Source organism: Megascapheus bottae, chromosome 15 (assembly GCF_031878675.1).
Source record: "Megascapheus bottae isolate mThoBot1 chromosome 15, mThoBot2.hap1, whole genome shotgun sequence".
NCBI classification, from domain to species: domain Eukaryota; kingdom Metazoa; phylum Chordata; class Mammalia; order Rodentia; family Geomyidae; genus Megascapheus; species Megascapheus bottae.
In genome coordinates, this window is record NC_143523.1 from 31,641,115 (window position 1) to 31,661,658 (window position 20,544).

A 20,544-nucleotide genomic window follows, 5' to 3' on the forward strand; every position below is an offset into this window, starting at 1 on the left:
TTGAGAGCCTATGAACAATTCCTGTGACGATGATTCCTGTCCCATGGCCAGTCACTTACTTTTCGCCGTCTTCACTCTCAGCATTGACAGAGATGTCTCGGGCGGGCCACTCCGAGCTGGTCACACAATCACTTGGATCCAAGTTTTCCTGGAAGACAGCGTTCCTCAGCCTCGCAGGCACTCGAGCCGCACGTTGGGTGCCATTTGTCCCTTCCAGCGGACGTCAACTAGGGCCAAGAACCTAGAGGGAGGAATGAAAGGGACAGGAGACACGAAGAAGGCAGCAAGACAAGCGTCCTGATCAAGCTGCAAATTTTATTTTTCACACAGGGGTTTATATGCCTCTTCAGGAGAGGCAGGAGGGGGTTGGGGTATAGGAACCGCTTGGGGTAGGAGGTCTGGTAGTAGGATGTTTGCTCCTGCTCTGGGTAGAGGCCAGGTGGTAGGATGTTTGCATATCAACGCAAGCAAGCAGGCATGTGTTGCTTAGTGACCTAATTACCAGATGCAGGCACATTCTTACACTAAGAATTCAGGGAGGGAGAGAATGTCTCCCATAGTGCTTTTAACTCTTTCCTTCAGGTGAAGACATGTAAACCAGCCTTGGGCTACAGTTTTGCAGCTGGCACCATCGATGGAGTCTCAGGCCTCAACATTACACAGGGTGAGCTTCAAGCCTGTGAAATCCACACTTCCCATATTTCTCTTCATTCATAAGGAGTAAGGACAATTGATATAATCATTATTTTAATTTCTAAACTCAGGAGTCAACAATGTTTCAATGTTTGTACATATCAGTTTAGATCTCATAGGAGTAGGAGACTTTTCTAACAGCTTTCTGCTCATTCAGACTTAGAGACAAATTCTTGCATTTCTTTGTACTCTTAACTTTAATGAATGTACTTATTTTATGATTATTTGTGTGTGTGTGTGTGTGTGTGTGTGTGTGTGTGTGTGCATGTGCGCATGTGTGTAAGTCATAGAGCTTGATCTAGGTTCTTGACACTGTTTTGGGTTTTTTTGTGCAAGGCTAGTGCCCTGTTATTTGAGCCAAAGCTACACTCAACCTCTTCTGTAGGAGGGAGATTAGGAGAAAGAGGGATTTAAGTTTCATAGTTGTCATCTTAGATAAATCTTCCAGAGTTTGTTGTTGTTGTTTTTTTTTTGAGAAATATTGTTGTTATGCAGACCAGGCAGGTCTCAAACCTGTGGCCCTCTTGTTTCTTCTACCTTCTGGAATTACCAACAAACACCACCATTCCTGAATCTCCCTAGTTTTTTCACTCTTACCTGCTTCTAATTTCACTCCAGAGTTGTTGCAACATAAAATTGTGTCATTTTATTTTACTTTATAAAATATTGAATTTTGTTTTATACTCTGTCCTAAGTGATTTTCCATTTGCACTTGAAAAGAAAACACATTTTGTTTTTGTTAGATGGAGAATTATGTTAGTTATCTATTAGAATTAGTTGATTTTAGTATTGCTCAAGTTTTCTATGGCTCGGCCAATCTCTCTAGTTGTTTATTAATTATTAAATGCTCAGCAGTTTTGATGCATTTCTAATTCTTCCTTTCATTTCCATCAGTTTTATTTCAATGTTTTGTTCTGCTATCAGGTACCTAAGTATTTAAAATAGATATGTTTCCCTGATGATTAAAGGTTATAAATTCTTAGGTTTATAATTAGAATACTTTGTCTGACATTATTTGTGGCATGCTTTTTATTTTTACTGTATATTTGTATGTATATGTGTTTGGATGAATATTCAAGAGAGATTGCTTCAAAGATACAAGCCAGACAACTGATATTACAATCTATTCCTATTTTAAAATAGGAGAAATGTATCCTGGCATTAGTGGCTTGTACCTGTAATCTAGCTACTCAGAAGGCTGAAATTTGAGAATCATGGTTTGAATCCAGCCAGAGCCGGAAAGTTTTTAGACTTATTTCCAGTTCATCACTAAAAAGCCAAATGTGGAAGGCTGGTTTAAGTAGTAGCATGCTAGCCTTGAGCAACAGATATTATGGTCAGTGCTCTGGCCCAGAGTAGTTAAAGCCCTAGATGGATCTCTCTCTCTCTCTCTCTCTCTCTCTCTCTCTCTCTCTCTCTCTCTCTCTCTCTCTCTCTCTCTCTCTCCCTCTCTCTCTCTTTCTCTCTCTTTCTCCCTCCCTCTCTCTCTCCCTCTCTCTTTCCCCCTTCTCTCCCCCTCTCTCTCCCCTTCTCTCTCTCTGTTCCTCTCTCTCCTTCTCTCTCTCTCACACACAAAGAAGAGAGATTTAGCTCACAAATATGTTAATTAAAAATGTTTAATCTACAACATAAACAAAGTAAATCCATGTAAAACATTGAGGATATTGAACAAAACATCTTCTTAATCCTCTTGTATACTCTGAAGATCTACTTTTAAATAATGATTATTATTTTGTGATACACTGGAAATTCTGCCTCTTCTATTATTCAAATTGTCTGAATAATTAGACAATAGCCTTAATATAATCTCTGATACCTCTAGATGGATTATTGTACAATATTCATGTCAGTGGTCCTTCTTTCAGAGGACCAATTCAAGGAATCATGCCAAGTGTAACATTCCTCATAGGGACCACAGAAGGGGATCCATTTTGGGAGATCCTCCGGGATCAGATCCTGGGCATACCATCTGAGGAAATAAAAGAATGTCATAAGCCAAAGCCAATCCTTCTGCACACTGGAGAGGTAAGGCCATTGGTTACCATAGGTTGTGGGTAAATTTGAGAGATATCATTTAACTAATTATAGATGCACAATAAAACCAGAGATTGTCTTTAGCTACTCTCTAACAAAATTTTAATATTAAGATATTCTCTTAATACTTCCTTGGAGCATACTTCTTACATTCTAACAATTGAAATGTCACTGCAGTATTTATATAAAAATAGATTATTTGAGGAAGATTTAAAAAATCCATTTTAAAGATAGTCTACTAAAACTCTTAGGGAAGCAGAGAGGAAAGGAAGAACTAGAAAGAGGCTATACTAATTTGAATGTAGAAAAGCATAGGTTCACTTGGAGAAACCTTGGAAGATAGAGCAAGATGTGGGAACTATATACTTTAGTGGAATTGGGGTGAAGTGCTAACAGGGAAAACTATTCAAATGGTCTTCATTATGTGTAAAGATAATTATACACTGTTCTAGGGGAACACTGGCTTGTTTGTTCTTATTACTCCATATCAACAAATCTACCCAACACGTAACTGACATGCTCAGGTACCTATAGCATTAAGGTTGGAGATTCACATGTCATGATTAAGGCATGTACACCCTCATGATATATTTAATATTATATGATAAATTAGAAGTCAATCCTGTGGTAGAAAAAATCCATTAAAATGAGCTTCAACTATAGATCATTGAATAAATAAATATCCACGATCATATGTTGATTTACTACAAAAAGAATAATATACTTCACACAAGTTTCTTCCTTTGATTAGCTATCCTCACCTCATCCCTGGCATCCAGATATTGTTGATGTTCAGATAATTACTCTTGGGTCCTTGGCCATCGCTGCTATTCCTGGAGAATTCACGTGAGTTCTGCTTCTTTTTAAAATTCACCTTCAAAATGTATTTGTTGTGTGTTCTTGTTAGAAGTCATGGTTATGAAAAGACAAGTGCATCTCTTTCTAACCTTTGGTGACTGTGACAAATATTTCTACCCTCTTTTGATGAGGCTTCTGAAGAATCCATTTCTCTATGCCTATCACTGGTGGGTAACCAGAAGCACGTGTGAGAACTTAGGAGCTTTACATCTTAAAGCAAAATGATGCCATGCGCTATGCCAGTACAAACACTTGAAATGTCAACAAAATGAAGATATATAAGATGATCAATTGACATGTTAGAAAACATAGGAGAGTATTTTAAATCTTCTTATATCATCTCAGCTATCTTAGTAAATTGCAAATTCATACTTTTCAATTGCTCTGGTCCTATGTCTTGATATTATCCTTGATTTAATCTTTCTTTAGAAAATTCTATACATTCTGCATTCTTCTCGCCATTTCTAATCATCCTCCCTTTAAGTTACTACTTCTCTTATCCAAATTATTGCAACAACTTCTTCTTCAGTCTCTTTAATTTCTCCCTTACTTCTGTATGATCTTCTTTCAATAAATCAGCCATATTATTTATTCCAACATAAGTTACATCTAACATAAGTTGAATCTGCTATTTCTCAAGCCCCAGCAAGTTTTTCACTTGATCTCAGGCATAGCCTCACATCCTCACAACCTCCTACAAGTTTCCACATGTTCTGTTCCTTAGTAAAGTCCTTGGTGTGTCTTCTCCACATTTTCTACCTTGCCCACCCCTGCACCATCTTGTTCATTGTTAATGTGTTGCCTATAGGAAAAATCCACATGTACTTCCTAAACTCATGAAGATTGCTCTTGACTTAGGGCCTTTGAACTCTATCTGAAAGGAAGTTCCCTCAGGTGTTTCAACACTTGCTACATCTACTCTTTTCATTCTTAAAAAAATCAATCTCACTGTTGGGGTACCTGTTGTATTGTATCTATGTTTATTTAAAAATTACCTTGTTCAAAGGTTTTTTGACTCAGTATGTCAATTGATGAGTGTTCTGCATCTTGATTAATGTCACCTTTTGCATCATTCTTTCCTCAACATCTATCCCAACCCCATTCATCCCTTCAAGTTTTCCAGTTCCATTTAAAGATTTGTTCATTAAATATTATGACTGTATTCACCGGTGTTCCCCTCTTCATTTGGTCATCCTGCATGAGGTTTTTTTTTTTTTTTTTTTTTTTTTGCCAGTCCTGGGCTGGAGCTCAGGCCTGGGCAGTGTCCTTGAACTTTCTTAAGGGTAGAGCTCTACCACTTGAGCCACAGTACGGCTTTCAGCTTTTTCTGTGTATGTGGTAATGAGGAATTGAACCCAGGTCTCAGTGCATGCTAGGCAAGCAGTCTACCACTAGGCCAAACTCCCAGCCCCTGAATAAGCCTTTTTAAAAAATTATTGTGTTTAGATCTCCAGAATGGTAGCATTTCTACCTGTACTTCCTGAAACAGTCTTCACCCACAGTTGCCAGTGACACCATCCCATTAGCACCACCGTCACCATCACTACCAGAACAACCACCACCACTCACTTTCATCCCTTCCCTGCCTTCTTACTATCCATGTGCCTAGCACTATCTCTCTTTTATATTTATTTGTTGATTGTCCATCACCAAGCGCATAAGCTCTGTACTCTTGAATCATTCATTACTAGCTAGAAGTAGTCCTTTTGTATAGCCTAATCCCAGCTGATCTGCTTTCTCCTTGTCCCTCAGCTCTTATTAACAGAATTCAGTTGGAAGAATTTTTTGAGTAGATGAATAGAAAATGAAGATGATCTTTAGTTAGTGATAGAGCCCGTTGATTGTGTTTCTTTCCTTTGGCCAAATTGGCCGTATTATTTTAAGATTTTCTTGAAAGACAGTACAATCACTTTTAAAAAGTTCAGCTTTACCTTTATTATTAAGCCCTATATAATTTATTGATGTGTGATGAGCCAAGGAAATGGCTTTTTTTTTTACTGCAAGTCTTTTTGAATACTTCTGTATATCCCAACTGGTAAAACATTTATGGAATTCTTTTTTCTTGCCTCAGGACCATGTCTGGACGACGCCTCCGAGAGGCAGTTCAAGAAGTAAGTAAAATATAAAATAAAAATATCTGCACATTTATATTTGGTGAAGTGGTAAAAAGTCCTGTTCCTAGGATTGCTTATTTTTAATTTTTTCTCCTAAGATGAATAAAATTTCTTTTCTAAAATAGCTAGACATTCATTTCAAGATGGCTTCTGGCCACTTGTTTCAAAAAGTTTCGGAGGTGACTAGGAGGTTCTGTCTTTGTTTTATGACCATTAAAATATCCACAAACTTACTGATTTTCCCAGATGTACAGTGGGTTTTGACTTTTCATAAAGGGCTCTTCCATACCTTGGTATACCTTTATGGATTTTATCATTGAGAAGGATTTCATTAAGGGAAATAAACTAGCAGGTCCAATAACTCAATGTACCTTGAGTGTAACTGAGAAATCATAACATTAGATGAGTAATACATTGACTAGGCTTTACTTTTCTCCATAGGAATTTGCATCGTATGGGGTGAAGGACATGACTGTTGTCATTTCAGGCGTGTGTAATGGGTACACACATTACATAACTACATATGAAGAATACCAGGTAAAGACAAAAAATTCTACCATGGCTGTGTCAAATGAGACTTTCTAGGCTTCCCAATCATGTTTCTGAGAGTTGGCTTTGTTTTAGATGGTGGTATAAAAGAAAGATAAGCCAGAGGTGGTTATTTGGAGTTTTAGATTCATTAGTTCCAGTTCAGGCCAGAATTCTGCTCCATCTTCCCTAAAAACAATTATCTTTCTCAGAGGTACAAATAACTGTTCATGATGATTTTGATGTATTAAACCTCTGTAGAATTTCGGAAAACTCTCAGTGGTAGCCACTATTTATTGAATATATTATTTTTGAATGCATTTTAAAATATGATCTTAAATAATCTAGTTCAGAATTCGGGGAAGCTCTCAATGTCAGCCAGTATTTATTGAAAGTTCTTTAACTTTTGTGTGTGTGGGGGGGGGTGCTGGTTTAGGGGCTTGAACTCAGGGACTGAGCTCTGTCCTTGAACTTTCTAAAGGCTAGCGCTTTACCACATGAGCCACAGCACCACTCCCAGTTTTTTCTGTGTATGTTGTACCAAGTAATTGGACCCAGAACTTCATGCATGCTAGACCAGCATTCTACCACTAAGCCATGTCCCCAGACAAAATATAATCTTAAATAATCTTTATAGTACATCTTGAAGCAGGGTATGGTTAGACCCATGATATAGATCAAGAAGTAGTATTCAGAGAATTTAGGATATGCTGGTGACTGGTATTTTCTGTTTCTAAGTATTCTAGAAAGTGGCCCAAATACCTTTTATTTATTTATTTTTTAATTTTTTTCCAAATACCTTTTAATAATAGTAGTTTAACATTGAAAGTACTTTAATGTTTCCCAATGAACTGCTTGTATATTATGGTCACTATTCAGCAGCATATGTCTTTGGCAAATTATACCAGCAGTGGAACCTCTGCTGTTACTTGCCCTGTGTTTGCTTTCCTGAAGGCCTACACTTTCAGGAAATCTTGTTTGTGTTAGTCATCTTCCTATCATTATGAAAACAACACCTGAGACTATCCACTGAGAAAGAAGAGAGGTTGTGCTAAACCATGAATGGGGAAACTCATGGCTTTTCGATTTCTGGTGATTTTGTGGGGGGCAATGGAAGGAGTACGTGGTAGGGCAAAGCTATTCAACTAATTGCTTAGAAATGAGGAGAGGAAGAGAAAGAGGCTTCAGTCTCAGCCTCTTCTGTTAGAGTATTCCACCACTGTCCTAAAGGACTAGTAACTTAGGTTCTATTACCTCCAAATAGCGCTTTGCTGGGGACCAAGACTTTACCACAAGGAACCTGTGGAAGATATTGTAGATCCAAACTATAGCATTGTTGAACAAATATTCCTGAGGTAATAGAATAATGATATACTCTTTTCACTCTTCCCTGTTATTTAGCATTTTTATTTAGGGACTCCAATAATAATAATAATAATAATAATAATAATAATTACCAGCATTAGCAGTAATATTAGCAGTATTTCTGAATTACTACCCACTGGGTAGTCATATTTTCATATAACATGTAGCTATTGTAGATCCAGAAATATCTTTTATTCTTATTTTTATTTAAAAATCACATTATATCTGTACCTACTCATATCCACTATTAGATTATGTTGTATGGTAGCATAGTAAAAAGTATAAGCACTGCTATCTTACAAAATTGTTACAGTCTAGGAAGACTATTTCAACATAACTGGTTTCCTTTGTCAACCACACATATTTTTGATTTCATGCTCTTAGCACAATTATTTTGAGAAGGATCTATTAGATCCAAAAGATTGTAAAATAATCCATGGCTTGATGAGCTTATTCAGGGTTGTACTTCTGAAAGGATTACTATGAACTCATTATTAATTAATTAGTTCAACATATATATCCTTTGACAGATAGTCTGTTAGTCATTTCCTAGGGCATATAATAAGAATAATATACAAAATCTGTTCCTGCCTTCAAGACTCATAGTTGTCTAGGAGGTGTGGGGGAAGGAAAGCAGATGATCTAACTTCCGTGGAAGATGTATCTTGGGTGATTAAAAAAAACCTAGGAGAATGTTCCAGACTATACTGAGTATTTGAGGTTGAGGACTGGTAGCCATAAAGGAAGGTGTAACAACTGTATGAGATCTTAAAATCAAGAAAAAGTTGGTTGAATAAAAACTAGGAAGATGTTCTGTATATAGAGGAGCACACACAAGGGCCTAGAGCACATGCAAAAGCCTGCTGATAGGCTGCCATTAGTGGAGTACCATGTAGTAAATATGATAGAGACATGAGGGCTGGAATGGGAGGCAAGGGTTTGTGAAAGGAAGAGTCTTAAGTGCAATGCATCAGAACTTTGGTTCAGAAAGGAAAGTTCTAGAGAGTTGTAGTAGGATGCAAAGCAGGAAAAAGCTTTGATCTCCTTTGTGATTTACAAAGGTCTCCAGGATGGCAGTGTGGAACTGAACTGGAAAGACATATATGGAGACAAAACTGATTTAAAAAGTTATAGTTAAATCTGGGTGAGCAGTGAGTGCCTGAACAAAGGTAAAGATAAGGAAAATGACATACTTGAGGTGCTTTTATTTTATTTTTTTTGTGCCAGTCCTGGGGCTTGAGCTCAGGCCTGGGTACTACCCTTGAGCATGATTTTGCTCAAAGCTAGTTCTCTACCACTTTGCGCCACAGTGCTATTCTCAGTTTTTTCGGGAGTAAATTGGAGAAAAGAGACTCATGGACTTTGTGCCTGGGCTGGTTTTGAATGGCAATTCTCAGATCTCAGCCTTCTAAGTAGCTAGAATTAAAGATTGAGCCACCAATGCCTGGCCATATTCAAGAATTTATGAAAGTGAAATGAAATGATGGGTAGACCTAACAAGATATAGGATTGACAAAAGAGGGGTCTAAGATGGTCCTCACATCAGACACTGGATGGATGGCCTGCACTGAGAGGCAGAAGTTTGTATCTGATACTAAGTACCCTTTTAGACTGACTATCTTTGAAGGTTTGAAGGGAAAAAGCAGAAGGCTGGGAGAGCAGATGAAGAATTAACTTGGCTTTGTTTCATAGCACTATGCTGTATTAAAAGTCATTTTATAGAGGGTGCCAACAGCACCCAATTTATTCAAGAATTATTCCCCCTATTTTTCAATGTGCTCTGGGGGATAGCACTCATATTGCAAGTATTTTCAATAGTCACTTGCTCAAGAGCTTTCAGATTACTGGAGCAACAATGTAAATGGCATAAGCGAAGAGAACATGCTGCTTTTCATACCTAAATGGGAGCCATTTGCTATGGCTGGTAAATGGAAGCTTTCACCATGTATTTTCACAAATTGCATTGAAGATTATGCTGGGGGTGAACACAGTGAGATGTCCAAACATTGCCTTCACCTCAACCGCTTAAGCTTTGTGGGTGGACTGAAATACACAGAACCAACCACACTTCACCTTGCTTCCTCTGCAGGCTCAGCGGTACGAGGCGGCATCTACAATTTATGGGCCTCACACTTTGGCTGCTTATCTCCATCTCTTTAAAGCCCTGGCTAAGGCTATTGCTACGGTAATCCAAGTGTGTGTGTGTGTGTGTGTGTGTGTGTGTGTGTGTGTGTGTGTGTGTTGCCTCAGTATTGGAAGTTTAGGGGGAGGCAAGGGAAAACCTCAGTTTCACGTGTTCAATTGGTTTGACATTATGTATATTAAAGAATTATAAGGACCTTTGCAAAAATTTTTTACCAATAGAAATGTGAAATTATATAATATTGGTAGTAAAGTACAAATTCAGTAAACATCCATGGTGGAAACCATTTTTGTACGTATGTATGTATGTATGTATGTATGTATGTATATTGTTCTCATTCTACTTCTTGTTGGTATCAGGCCTTGAACGGAGAGCTTTATGTTTGCTTGATTTTCTTGCTTATGGCTGACAGTCTACCATTTGTGCCAGTTTTCCAGCCTGGTGTTTTGCTATCTAATTAGAAATTGAGCAGCAGTGACTTTCCTAATTGAGTTCAAACTATAATCCTCTAGATCTCTGCCTCCTGAGTAACTAGGATCATAGGAGTGAGCCATTGATGCCTGCTTATATGTATTATTTATTCTCACAATCCTATGCAAAGTAAGAGATACTTTCCATGTTTCCCAATGAGCAAAAAATGTTAAAGACTAATAACGGAATAGGACTAATATCAATGTCAGATGGAGTTGGACCACTGTTTTCCAAACCTTCCCAGAAATAAAGGGCATTAAAAACACATCAAAGCTATTTAAAAATTGAGATTCACATTTTAATGGTACAAAGGTGGTAAAACTTACAGAAAATGGAGCAAACTAATCAGGATGTGCACTGACATTTCAAATTAAATAGGTGTGTATATCACAAAGACGGATACAGGAGAATATCCTATTTCTTTTTTTTTTTCAAGATATCATAGATGTTTTATTTCACTTAAAAAAGTCAAATAGTTGTACAAGAGTATTACAAATTTATTTGGATATTTGAAATTTGATAGGGAAGGGGGGAAAACCAAGACGGGTGGGGGGTGTGGGGGGGGAGGGAAACGGGTACCAAGATATGTGAAAGGGTATCAATGTATGTGAATTAATGCACCTTCTATCTGGCAAATATCATGTAACCCTTTTACTAATTACAATAAAAAAAGCACTGGACATAGACACATTAAATTTGTAATACTCTTTTTTTTCTTTTTTTTATTGTAATTAGTAAAAGGGTTACATGATATTTGCCAGATAGAAGGTGCATTAATTCGCATACATTGATACCCTTTCACATGTCTTGGTACCCGTTTCCCTCCCCCCCCACACCCCCCACCCGTCTTGGTTTTCCCCCCTTCCCTATCAAATTTCAAATATCCAAATACAAATAAATTCAATATATCAGATAACAAAGTGAGATACTATACCAATATGAGATAACCAAGGGACAGCAAAGGAGATGAGAGACAACATAGTACATTAAGGACAACAATCATTCATTATATGGCTTTTGTTTCACTATCCTGGAGGTCCTTTCAATTAGCTTCACATTATATGTCCTTATGTATCAAGATTTTGCTCTATTGCAGATCTCTGCTAGTAGAGCCCAAGGTTTCTACTGATTATGACGAATGAGGGAAACCATTGAGCCTAAGTTCCTTTGAGTCTGGCTTACGTCACTTAATATGATTTTTTCTAAGTCTTTCCATTTCCTAACAAATGAGGCGATGTCATTCTTTCTGACAGCAGCATAGAATTCCATTGTGTACAAATACCACAACTTGTTGATCCACTCATCAACTGAGGGACATCTAGGTTGGTTCCATATCTTTGCTATTTCTAATCAAGATTTCCACAGTGTTTGGAAGAATCTCAACACAATGTAAAAGTTCTAAAACAGTCCCACTGTTGTGTATTAGGGCCCTTGTTCAAGGTTGCACAAGTGAATGATGGAAGTTCACCTTGGTGGTGATTCAAAGTAGTCTCTCTTGTTACTGGCTTATATTGCCCAGGAAAATAAGACAGTAACTTTCCATCAGAACATTCTTCTAGGGGCAAAAAGTAAAATTATGAATATCTAATAGTACATTTTAACAGGATTCCCCTCATAGTTTCATAAAGCCCAATAGCTTTTATGGTGTGTATGTTTGTGTGTGTGTGTGTGTGTGTGTGTGTGTGTGTGTGTGTGCATCCATGTGTATGCATATTTCTTTAGTTCAGGTGTTTCTGGTAGTTGAGGTCTGGGGACAGGGTCTTGACTCTTTATGTTACATTGCCTAAAGGAAGGTTCTCTGTTTCAGGACACAGTAGCCAACATGAGCAGTGGTCCAGAGCCTCCATTTTTCAAACAATTAATAAACCCATTAATTCCTAATACGGTGGATAGAACACCAATAGGCAGAAATTTTGGTGATGTCTTGCAGCCAGCAAAATCTGCATACCAAGTGGTAAGTTTCCTAGAATAACCTTAAAATATTTCAGGCTTTTGTTTTTGAAGGCAAAGGAAGGATGTTGCTTAATACCATGATATTCTAATGATTCCATAAACCAACTTTAAGCTTGATGATTTTTTTAAAGATTTTACTAACACTGATTTTTACATCATATTTTACATGTCATATTTAACTAACAAGTATTCAAGAAGGGAATCTTCATATACGATCACTGGCACATAGATTTTAGAACATAATTAAGCAAGGGTTTGCATGTCATATTTATATATCAATCTATGTAATATAACATTATGTCTATAGAGTATATATCCTATCATCGATTTTATGTCTATGTAGTTATGTTTATATCTCCAAGACCATGTCCATAACCTTGGGTACCCAAATATTGTTTGGACCTAATATCCATTTATGAAGGAGAGCATGCGCCTTTTGTTCCTTTGGTCTTGACTTACCTCATTCAACATGATTCTCTGTAGTTTCATCTACTTCCCAGTGAATGCCATTATTTTATCTTGCCTGTTGTCTATGTAGAATTCCATTGTATGTATGTATATATATTTATATACGTGTATATATCTCACATTTTTTGTACCCATTCACCTGCAGCAGGACATCTGGGTTGTTTCCATCACTTGGGTATTGTGAATAGTACAGAGATGAGCGTGGCTAAGCAGGTGTCCTTATCATACCCTGGGTTATGATCCTCAGTGTTGGGGTCCTTCATCCCCGGTCCCCCTCTGCTAGTAGGGGGATGGGGAAAAACACACCCCGACCAGGCCAAGCCAAGAGAGGAAGGGGCCCACTGTCCTCCCGCCCCCAGCTTTCTTACCCTGGAGCACGAACAGAAATGCGACGCAGCTTCATCAAGGCAGGAAGATCTCTCTCTCTTTATTCCCTAAATCCCTCCTCCTTATATTGGGTGAGGGAGCCTATCAGTATACAAGATGGACAGGACAAAGAGATCCACGTGTTTTATCCCTACTACAAGCCTCAGCAGAAAGTTATTAGACATGGCATACTCGGCCCCCAACACTCAGGGTAGATGCCTGGAGTGGTATGGTGGGATCACAGGGAAGGTCTATTTTCAGTTGTTTAAGAAACCTCCAGACTGCCTTCCAGAGTGGCACTACTAGTTTACATTTCCACCAGAAGTGCAGTAGGGTTCCTCTTTCTCCACAATCCCACCAACATTTGTTGTTGTCTGAGTTCAGAATATTGGCCATTCAAATTGGGGTAAGGTCGTATCTTAGGGTTGATTTTATTTGCATTTCTTTATTTGCATCATCCATGGATGATGAACATTTTCTCATATGTTTTTTTGCCATTTTAACCACTTCTTTTGATAAGTATGTCTTTAGTTCCCTTGCCCATTTAGTGATTGATTTGTTAGGTTTGGGTGGGGGGATTAGTTTCTTGAGCTCCCTGTAGATATTGGATATTAAGCATTTGTCTGATGTATATATCAGTAAATATCTTTTCCCAGTTGGTTGCCTGTCTTTCTACTTTAGTAGCTGTGTCTCTGTCTGTGCAGAAACTTTATTTTATTTATTTATTTTTTTATTAAATTTTTTTATTGTAATTAGTAAAAGGGTTACATGATATTTGCCAGATAGAAGGTGCATTAATTCACATACATTGATACCCTTTCACATGTCTTGGTACCCATTTCCCTCCCCCCCACACCCCCCACCCGTCTTTGTTTTCCCCCCTTCCCTATCAAATTTCAAATATCCAAATACAAATAAATTCAATATATCAGATAACAAAGTGAGATACTATACCAATATGAGATAACCAAGGGACAGCAAAGGAGATGAGAGACAACATAGTACATTAAGGACAACAATCATTCATTATATGGTTGCCTGTCTTTCTACTTTAGTAGCTGTGTCTCTGTCTGTGCAGAAACTTTATTTTTAGATAGTCCCATTTATTGAGTCTCTCTCTCCAATCAGTTGTGACCCTGGGACTCTGTTCAGGAAGTTTTTATCTGTGAACCCCAATGATTTTTGATAATTTTTTTTGAGCAAGCCTTTTGCAGAGAATGGAAAATTCTGGCTCTTTTATTTCCCTGGGGAAAAGTGAGTAAAGTTGAATTTCTGAACTATAGATTTTTCTTTTTCTTAAATGGACATTTAAATAATTATCCACTGGAAGTATATTAGGAATAGAAAACCACAGAAATGAAATAGGATGTAGTGGAGTCCTAGCGCAAGTTGAATCTTAGCTTTGGACTTTCATCTATATTTTATTCTACCAAAAGAATATTCCTTGGCTCCAAATTCCTGTGTACATTGTTGCAATGATATTTGTAATCACTTGAATAAATAGAGTAGAATTTATACAGTGGCCTTGGGTCCTGAGATATGTAACAGATAATATTTCCAGTTGGAAAATAGCCCTAACTCCTTTTATTAGAACTCATGAATATATACTTTTTTTATTTCCAGGGAGAAGTTGTTGAAGTTGTATTTGTAGGTGCCAACCCAAAGAATTCAGCAGAGAACAGGGTAAATAAGTATCAATAGATTTTCACAAATTAAAACCAGCTTTCTCTCTACTTAGTATTACTTATTATTACTAATTAATCTTATTAAAACACCAGCAATGTGTATTTATCTTATGTCTGACATAAAAAACAGTGTAGAAGTGCATAAAATAGAATGTAAATAGAACCTATTTGTATAACTTCTAATTTTCAAGGGCAATTATTGCTACTAATCCAATACAAAGCATTTATTTCCATAGGATTCATCTAGAAACAAAATGAAGTAGTTCTAGTCTTTTATAATTCATTAGAAATGGCTTTTACATACTATAAAAGCCATAATCAGACACATTGTGATGGTCAAACTTTCAACAAACTGGATGTGGTGGCAAACAATGTAATTCCAATACCCTGGAGACAAAGGAATGAGAACTGTGAAGTAGTGCTGTTTTTACACTACATAGTAATAACCTGTCTTTAAAAAAAAAGGAAAAAAACCAAGAAACAAAAATTAATCAGCCAAGATCAGAAGTGGAAATCAAATTGGACATTTATAGAGGAAGAAGAGTGTATATATGAAGGTCAATCCTAGGTCATTCATATATATATATTTTTTTCTGTGACTGAGGCTGTATTCTCTCCATTGGTGAGCATCTGCCCATGACCCACATTCATTTGTAGCTCCGAATTCCTTTCTTCTAAATGAGCCTTCCCAAGCCTGCTTATTAAAGTGCCAGTGTTGCCACGACCACAAGTGCAATGTGACAGCACAAGACAGGCGTGTTGGTGGGCATTTCTAACAAGTTTGTGGGATTTGGTACAAAAACATTTCTAGAAACCATGATGTTTTTAAAAGTCATTGCTAGTTGTTGAATGTTTGAATAACAGGTTAATTATTTTTGTCGGTGGTATGGCTCAAACACAGAGCCTAGGCACTGTCCCTGAGCTTGTTTTGCTCAAGGCTAGTGCTCTATCACTTTGAGCTATGGCTCCACATTTAGTATTTTGGTAGTTAATTGGAGATAATGAGTCTCACAAATAGACTAATGTTTCATGGACAAAATATTCATTATGTGAACCTTATTTAATCCTCAATACTACCTAGTAAGATACATTTTAGTATTCACTCTACTAAGTAGAAATTGCTTTTTGAGTGAATAAACAGAGTCCTATAAGATTACACACACATCTAGAAAGAGATTCTGATGAGAGAGTGGGAGGATAGTCATGTGTCTTGTTCCTCATGTTTGGTAGTCTCAGGTTGTTCTCCAAGCTGTACTCTGTACCCATTCATCAGGACCCGTCCTACCTCTTACCCCATCTAAGGCTTTCCCATTGTGTCTCTTTACAAGTAACCATGGTATTTAACATTGTCTTATCAGATAGAACTTCTAATCAGATATAACCAGTGGAACAATTAGATAATAATTTTGAAGAATCACATGGCCTAGCTGTAAATAAATGATCTATTCAAGAAAGGGTTATCTGAACACTCACAAATGGCAGAGATGAAGACTGGTGACAGATACAGTGATCAGAAACCCAATCTTTATGGGCTCCTTTGTAAAGGATTTAGAGCGAAATGGGAGATTTATGGCCTTGGTATTTATTACCTTGTCATATTATTCAAATCTGTGCTTCATTTGAAACTGAATTCTTAGACTGGAACAAATTGCTCTATTAAAGCTCTCTGCTGATGGGGAAATAAAATCTACTTATGATATGGTTTCTGGAATCCATTATGAGTAAGTATAGTGACTGTCTTTAGCTCCTCAGGACAGGGAAGATTTATGTATTCTTTCCAACTCTTTCCCTCAGGGAGACAGAGTCACTGTAATTTATTTGCATGGAGGTGGGAAGACAAGAAAGTCCCATTTCCCTTCCTAAATCATGAGCTGACTAGGGATGGTCTTAGAATATAGATTAATAAGCTTTCCCTGGAAAGGCTTGACTATGTCTTCTGAAATTTCAAGTTCTATTCCCAGTTCCTTCTTGGCTCTAATTTTTCCAATTTAGTATTAGCTCCATAATCATGTTCCTTTCAAATTTATGGAAATATCGTTGTTTTTAATAGAAGTTGGTATTCTGAAGATATCACCTAGACTGTTAAGGGTAAACACCTAAGAATTTACAATAAATTTCAATGCATGTCTATGAATGGTGTTGTTAAATTATCATATGGTTAACAAGGGGTGTTATTATATACATAAATATACTGATCATTTATATTTTTGTATTTTAGACCCATAAGACCTTTCTCACTGTAGAGAAATATGAAGACACTACTTCAGCCTGGCACACATTGTATAATGATGCCTCTTGGGAGACAAGGTGAGGTTGTCTATTGCATATTTTATCTTTCTAGCTTTGAAAACAGTTGCTTTAGGCATGTATGAAGGGCAAATAAAAAGAATGACTCAAGATATCTTGTTAATGATATCAATTTTCAATGTGGCCATACCTTAATTGATTTAGTAGCCTTCCTTTGGACTTCTATTTTTTTTTTTCTACAAAACAGTGCCTTATGTTCCTCCTTGAGGTTAGGTGCTAATGGGGGTGAAGGCTTCCCTTCCTATGGACATTTCGTTGTTTTTTTTCCTTCTTCTTATGTTCACAGCTATTTTCCTGGAAATCTGACTAGCCTTCTTACAAATTGTTGAAAGGAATACTGGCTTTAGTTGCTGAGCTATCTCTTTTGAGCTCAACATTTCTACTGGGAAAATAACGAGTCTGCTCCTAATGTGTAGAACATGTTTGTATATAGCCAAAGTTTCTTCTTTTTAGATACCGAAACACAACAGAAATAAGTAAAAGGAATAATAACCTCGTGGAATGTCCTCAGAAATATATCTCAGTGCCTTTGTTATTGTACTTTCCAGCTGAATGGATATTTTAAAGATGTTAACACTGTGTCTATTATAAGGAAATATTTATATTCTCAAGTCCATAAATTTCATACTGGAAGAAAGTGGTATGGAAGTGGGTAGAGATTTTTCTAAAGCAATTTGTTACTAACTCATGTTGCCTCAAGCCAAACAATTATAAATTATATGCATATTGGTTTGGTTTAGGTCATCAACTACAAATAGGGATTTTGACCATGTTGCATCTAGAATTGCCCCTTACTCACTGCAGACTCTCCTTGAGTCTACCTGGAGTTAATCTGTACAGATACAGTCGTTTCCTCCTTTTGTCTTTGAGTCTTTAGATTACAGATGTTTTATTTTTTAAACAAGAAATTATAAATCAACTTTAGACCATCTCTCTCTTGCTCATTACTGTGTCTTACTCATTTGTGTTGTTGATACTTTATGTATGTGCTGGCAAAGAGGCTTGAACTCAGGGCCTCATGATCTTGCTTGGCTTTTTTGTACAATTGTAGACCTCTACTCCATGAGCCACAGCTCCACTTTCATTCTTTGGGTGTTTCATTGGAGATAAGAGTCTCATGGACTTTTCTGCCCAGGCCAATTTCAAATTATAGTTCTTACATTTCAGATTCTTGAGTAACTAGGATTATAGCCCTGATCTACCAGATTTTGCCTAGTCCTTTTTGTATAGATCTGGCACATGTACTCATTAAATATGAATATTTAGCAAAATGAATTAAGATGGGAAGAGAAGTGCTGACTAGTGAAGAGTTTAGGGTGGAAAGGAATCCATTGCCATTCAAGAGAAGAGTCTTTTGTTTACTTGTTTTTTCCTTTGTTTTTTGGTCAATTGTGGGGCTTGAACTCTGGGCCTGGGCGTTGTCCCTGAGCTCTTCAGCTCAATGCTGCTGCTCAGTCACTTGAACCACAGTGCCACTTCCAGTTTTCTGGAGGTTTCCTTCATGGACTTTTTGTAACAGGGCTGGCTTTGAACAGTTATCCTCAGATTTTAGCCTCCTGTGTAGCTAGGATTACAGGTGTGAGCCACCAGCACCCAGCCCAGGAGTCATTCTTTTTATATATGAATTTTTACTATCTTTAAATAATTGTAGAATTGAGAAACTACCTTTTTTTCTGTATATATGGTAAGATTTTATGCGATGGATAGAGTTAGGTAGCTAAAAAAAGTAGAATAAATAAGGATATTTCTACAAATAGAGCTGTTTTAGTAGAAGTTTGCCCCCAAAAGGCAATAGATATTTATGGTTGTTGTTTGTTGCTATATATCCTCAGTGTCTAGAATAATGCCCTGCTCATTGTAGACTCTCCTTGAATGAATAGTCATTCTAAAGTGTATTTTACTTATTTGTTTGTTTTCTACTAACAGGTTTTACTGGCACAAGGGATTATTGGGTCAGAGTAATGCAACAATAGAATGGCATATTCCAGACACTGCTCAACCTGGAGTCTATAGAATAAGATATTTTGGACACAACCGCAAGCAGGAAATTCTGAAGCCTGCAGTCTTACTTGCATTTGAAGGCACTTCTCCTTCTTTTGAAGTTATAACTAATTAGCGGAAAGTTGACAGATTTTTGAAGAACAGCTTTACTCTGTGCATCCTAGAACTATTCCACATGAATGTGAACTACCATTTTGACTTTTGAAATTGGAGACAAATTGTTTGGTGATAATGGGATGTGTGTGTGCGTGCGTGTGTGTGTGTGTGCGTGCGTGCGTGTGTGTGTGTGTGTGTGTGTGTGTGTGTGTGTTTGTGTGTGTGTGATGTGCCAGAGAGGGAGGGAGGGAGAGAGAGAGAGAGAGAGAGAGAGAGAGAGAGAGAGAGAGAGAGAGAGAGAGAGAGAGAGAGAGGTTCCATTAGTTTTTCCAGCAGCCATGCACCATAGTCTACTGCCTAAAGCACAATTTTCTTTGAGGCCTTGCAGTTCTTTAAGGGACAAGTCCCTTCATTCTGAAACCTGTGAAATATTACTGAGAATGCTTAAAGCTGTGTGAACAGTGTTAGTGTTTGAAATATGTATTTATTAAGTTATTGAATGTAAGCACTGGAGATGATTGAGGAGAGTTGCAAGATTAATCTTGGGTTGTAAAGATGGGAAGCAATGACATCGTGTGGATTTAACATTAGAATAAGGGTTTAGGTCATTTCTACTAAATGCATTTAAAAAATATCACGTATGCTGATCATGAAAGTATGAGCCCAGTTATAGAAACATGAAAATTAGCATGTCAGTTTTTCATGCCTTCAAATAAACATAGCTCTTGGTAGCAGTCACACTGGACTTACTATTGCCTAGTTCAGTTGTTGATGCTCTAATCATTTCTGGAATTGCCTTCAGAAGTCTGATTATGAGGAAATCAAACTTGCAAATATTTTGAATGCCTTATCCCTATGTGTCCTGCTCCCACTAGATGATGTACCATATTGAAGACTTAAGCTATTTTTTTGTTCACTATCTTTGCCAATCAGATTTACCCAAGCCACAATGTTTTGGGAAGACAGTCCTTAATAGGAGGTCATAATTCACTTATCTTTATAGTAAGCAGCTTACTAATTAGTCATACACAGATCCCTTTAGTCATAGGATATTTATAGGATTTGTGTGTCAATCATTATGCTTGTTTCTAGTCTGGACAATTAGTGAGATTATATTTAAGCTGATTGAGTAACTGTCACCACTGACTATTTTGACTATTCAACTTGATACATACATCTGGAAAGACATTTCGTGTTATGGATGTTCAAGTCACATACTGAAAATCTGTGTGGAGGAAAAAGACTCCAGACCGTTCGCTAAATACTATTTTGAAGGATATTTGGGGGGCATTGTGAAGTACCCAGCCTAATCTCCCCCAAGAAGGTATGACAAATTAACATCAACTGCTTGAAAATAAATTGCATTCAAAATTATCTGAGTTTATTAGGAGCGCCCAGACTGCACAATAAATATCCAAACTCCAATCCATACTTTTGCATGTGAATAAGACTTTAAAGTATC

The 20,544-nt window shown here is 37.2% G+C and overlaps 1 protein-coding gene across 1 annotated transcript in view; it reads left to right on the forward strand.

Moving 5' to 3' along the window:
* The window catches only part of LOC150054133 (putative neutral ceramidase C), a 57,346-nt gene extending 38,091 nt beyond the window's left edge, over positions 1 to 19,255 (forward strand). The window contains exons 11-20 of the mRNA XM_090346350.1: positions 583 to 664; positions 2,603 to 2,718; positions 3,479 to 3,573; positions 5,657 to 5,696; positions 6,141 to 6,236; positions 9,682 to 9,777; positions 12,014 to 12,160; positions 14,617 to 14,676; positions 16,897 to 16,985; positions 18,912 to 19,255. Coding sequence (XP_090202476.1) covers positions 583 to 664; positions 2,603 to 2,718; positions 3,479 to 3,573; positions 5,657 to 5,696; positions 6,141 to 6,236; positions 9,682 to 9,777; positions 12,014 to 12,160; positions 14,617 to 14,676; positions 16,897 to 16,985; positions 18,912 to 19,101 — 1,011 coding nt within the window. The 3' untranslated portion in view covers positions 19,102 to 19,255. The remainder of the gene's footprint in view (positions 1 to 582; positions 665 to 2,602; positions 2,719 to 3,478; positions 3,574 to 5,656; positions 5,697 to 6,140; positions 6,237 to 9,681; positions 9,778 to 12,013; positions 12,161 to 14,616; positions 14,677 to 16,896; positions 16,986 to 18,911) is intronic.
* Positions 19,256 to 20,544: the final 1,289 nt, after the last annotated feature.